The sequence below is a fragment of the Nesoenas mayeri genome, assembly GCF_963082525.1.
Source record: "Nesoenas mayeri genome assembly, chromosome: 1".
Lineage (NCBI taxonomy): Eukaryota > Metazoa > Chordata > Aves > Columbiformes > Columbidae > Nesoenas > Nesoenas mayeri.
The window spans coordinates 164,735,256-164,739,599 of NC_137541.1; the positions used below are offsets into that span (position 1 = coordinate 164,735,256).

The following is a 4,344-nucleotide window of genomic DNA, read 5'->3' on the forward strand; positions in this document are numbered from 1 at the left end:
AAAGAGAATCTTCAAATAGAGTGTAGCATAAATTAATTCAAACCAATGATAAATGCTTGACTTCAAGATGTAAATTCTGCTTGTGACTCCATAATAGTGCTGTAATGGTGCATTTATCAGCTATTGCAAAGTTCAACATCAGCCTGACAGATGATAATCTTGGTTACATAACATATGGAGGATACCAGTGATCACTTTTAACTACTAAAGTACAGTTAGTTCCATTTTCATTTCAGAATTTTTACAGTAATTAATGATTATAATAATTGGAAGGAGTCTAATAATCAATCTAAAATAAAGCATGTTTGCACCTTTCCTATTTCTTCTGACATATACTGCATTGTCAGTTCTCTCTTCTTTTTATTTTAATATTGTACATGATTATTTTATGTGTATATTATATGCAAACATATTACACTGATATGTGCTGTTCCCACTTTCACTATATGTCCACAACCTATAACATATGCATTGAAATTTAAGTAAAAAGAATGATTTTTTCTACTTCCTTTTAATTTTGGGAGTACAAGGATTGCAGAGGAATTGCCTTTTAATTTACATACATAGTGCAGAACCAAAGGAGAGATTCCCTATACCCCGACTGAATGTGCTTTTGCTCACAACACATTGTTGCATCAAACCAAATCTTATTTCTTTTCCTCAGCAGCTGGACAACATTAAGCTGAACTTACCAAGGTACTCTTAAAACTTGCAATGCTGTGTGGTGACACAAAGCAACAATCAAAAATATTATATTAGCCTTAATATAAGTTGCTCAGGAGAGTAACTTGTTACTGCTGTCCTCTGGCAAAACATTCTATATGACATATAGGTAAAGACAACATGTTCCTGATTGTCTCCTACTTTGGTGTATTAACATGAAAGTACTGAAGCATTCCCCTTATGACTGTGTTTATTGATTAAAACATTAAACTAAATATATTTTTTTCTACTCAGAAAATCATTCAACTGTTTAGTACAATACAATATTGTTTGAAAGGTGAGGCAGCACAATGACAGGTACTAGGAATGGTTATTGCTCCCTCTGGCCCAGACAAAAAAAAAAAAAAACAAAAAGCCATCAAACAAAAACCCAAAACCAAACCAAACCAACAAACAAAACCTCAAAAACCCACAACACCAACCCTGTGAAATCATGACTCTATTCCTTTTTTTTTTTTTTTTTTTTTTTTTATGTTTTATGTAGAATCTGCTGGGCAAGATGAAGCTCTGGATTGTTATTCTATACTCAGTTGTGGTTGCATCTGATTCTTTCCAGTCACAGCCTTCTTTTTCTTCAGTCAGAGGATCTTGTCAGAGTTTGTGTTCCTGTGAAGAAAAGGATGATACCATGATTATAAACTGCGAAGAAAGAGGCATCAAGATGGTATCAGAAATAAATGTCCCACCATCACGGCCTTTCCATCTTAATCTCTTGAACAATGGCCTGACTATGTTACACATGAATGATTTCTCTGGCCTTGTTAATGCTATCTCTCTACATCTGGGTTTTAATAATATTGCAGATATTGAGCCTGGGGCTTTCAATGGTCTCAGCCTTCTTAAGCAACTTCATATAAATCACAATTCTTTAGAAACACTTAAAGAAGATACATTTAATGGATTGGAAAATTTAGAGTTTCTTCAAGCAGACAACAATTTCATCACAGTGATTGAAGCAAGTGCCTTTAGCAAGCTCAACAGGCTTAAAGTGCTTATTTTGAATGATAATGCCATTGAGTATCTTCCTCCAAACGTATTTCGTTTTGTCCCATTGACCCATTTAGATCTTCGGGGAAACCAGTTACAGACTCTTCCTTATGTTGGCTTTTTGGAACACATTGGTAGAATACTAGACCTTCAGTTGGAAGACAACAAATGGGCCTGTAACTGTGATTTGTTGCAGCTGAAGATATGGCTAGAAAACATGCCTCCTCAGTCAATAATAGGTGATATTGTATGCAATAGTCCTCCAGTTATCAAAGGCAGTATCTTAAGCCGGTTGAAAAAAGAAACACTTTGTCCCACTCATCCTGTTAATGAACTTGAAGATCCTTCAGGGTCACTGCCCTTGGTTGTAACCACCTCTGTCAGTGATAGTCACCTATCAACTAGGGTGTTTCCTATCCTGAAAGCTCCTACTAAAGAACCAAGTTTAGTGCTTCATACTTCAAAGCCTACTACTCAGTTTCCAGGAATCTATTGTCCCATCCCCTGTCACTGCACCAGCCATATGCTCTCAGGAGTTCTCATGCACTGCCAGGAGCGAAATATTGAAAGCTTGTCTGATTTAGGACCCCCTCCTCCAAATCCTAAAAAGCTAATTCTAGCTGGGAACATTATTCAGACATTACTGAAATCGGATCTTGTGGACTATGACAGCCTGGAAATGCTTCACCTGGGAAACAATCGCATTGAAATCCTTGAGGAAGGATCCTTTATGAATCTGACTAGACTGCAGAAATTATATCTTAATGGCAATCATCTTACAAAGTTAAGTCAGAGTCTTTTTCTCGGCCTTCAGCACCTTGAATACTTATACCTTGAATATAATGCCATCAAAGAAGTTTTGCCAGGGACATTTAATGCAATGCCAAAACTTAAAGTCCTCTACTTAAATAACAACCTTCTGCAGACTTTGCCAGCCCATATCTTTTCAGGTGTTCCACTTGCCAGATTAAATCTGAAAACAAACCAATTTGCTCATTTGCCTGTGAGCAATGTCTTGGATGAACTGGACATGCTGGTACAAATTGAACTTGAAGACAACCCCTGGGACTGTACCTGTGATTCAGTTGGGTTGCAAAAATGGATACAAAAACTGAGTAAGAATACAATGATGGGTGATATTTTTTGTAAATCTCCAGGACACCTAGCAAAAAAAGAACTGAAATCCCTGAACAGTGAAGTCTTGTGTCCAGGTTTAATAAACAGCCCTGCCCTACCAACTCATGCCAGTTTTGTAGTAGTGACAACTTCTCCTACTACTACCAACACTGCAGACTCTATCCTGCGGTCTCTTACAGACGTTGTCCCACTTTCTGTTCTAATATTAGGACTTCTAATTGTGTTTATAACTATTGTATTTTGTGCAGCAGGAATAGTTGTTCTTGTTCTTCATCGGCGACGAAGATGTAAAAAGAAACAAGCAGATGAACAAATGAGGGATAGTAGCCCAGTTCACCTTCAGTACAGCATGTATGGGCATAAGACAACACACCACACCACTGAGCGCCCAGCTACAACTCTCTATGAGCAACATATGGTTACTCCCATGGTTCAGGTCTATCGCAGCCCATCCTTCAGCCCTAAGCATACTGAGCAGCTGGAGGAGGGAAGTGAGAAGGAAGTTGATTCCAAACATCTCCGCCGAAGTCTCCTGGAAAGAGAGAACAGTTCACCTCTTACAGGTCCAAATGTCAAATATAAGGCTACAAATCAATCTGCTGAATTTTTATCTTTTCAGGATGCCAGCTGCTTGTACAGAAACATTCTTGAAAAAGAGAGAGAACTGCAGCAACTAGGGATCACAGAGTACCTAAGAAAAAATATTGTCCAGCTTCAACCTGACGTGGAAGTTCATTATCCTGGAACACATGAGGAGCTGAAGCTAATGGAGACACTCATGTACTCCAGGCCAAGAAAGGTTTTTCTAGAACAAACTAAAAATGAATATTTTGAACTCAAAGCTAATTTACATGCTGAGCCTGACTACTTGGAAGTCCTGGAGCAGCAAACATGAAGTGATAATACATTGAGCTGAGGCTGAATTCCTGTAATTCTAAGTTGGAACTGTTGTAAATAAAAGTGCCTTATAATAACATGTCAACAGTCAGAACTTAAGCACAGCAGTAATCCTAGCAAAAAAAACCTCAGGGATCACTGTGGGAAGCCATTGGGTTGTGTGCAGGCAATATGTATCACCCCAAGTAAACATGAAACTATGTGTGATTGAACTGTGGGAGGAAGATTGCGTATTGCAATATTCCTCAACATTTTAAAAAGGTGTGTATGACACTCTCTGTTCTGCACCCAAGCTATAGAAAAATATTTTTTACCTTTACTCTTTCCTTTTTCCCCTCAGTTTAATCAGATTTTTTTTTTAAAAAAGCACCTGTGTTTGTAGTTATAATGTTAGAGTGTATTGCTTAGATTAGTATATGCACTGCATACATGACTGTTGCCTACAACTACACCTAAAATACCCATATAATAAATAAAAAAGGAGTTGAAATGTCATCATGCTAAATGTCAGTTAAAAAAAAAAACAATCTGTATGTGCACCCAGAGCCTGAAAAATATTTAAGTATTTTACTCAGAACTTCATCATGTGCATTCTGTATT

General features: G+C 37.5%; 1 protein-coding gene across 1 annotated transcript; it reads left to right on the forward strand.

The window, feature by feature from the left end:
* Positions 1-701: 701 nt before the first annotated feature.
* SLITRK6 (SLIT and NTRK like family member 6) lies at positions 702-3,742 on the forward strand (the record flags this gene model as incomplete). Its single annotated transcript, XM_080363658.1, has 1 exon — positions 702-3,742. Exon 1 carries the CDS (start codon positions 1,223-1,225, stop codon positions 3,740-3,742), a length of 2,520 nt encoding a protein of 839 aa, XP_080219784.1. The 5' UTR covers positions 702-1,222.
* Positions 3,743-4,344: the final 602 nt, after the last annotated feature.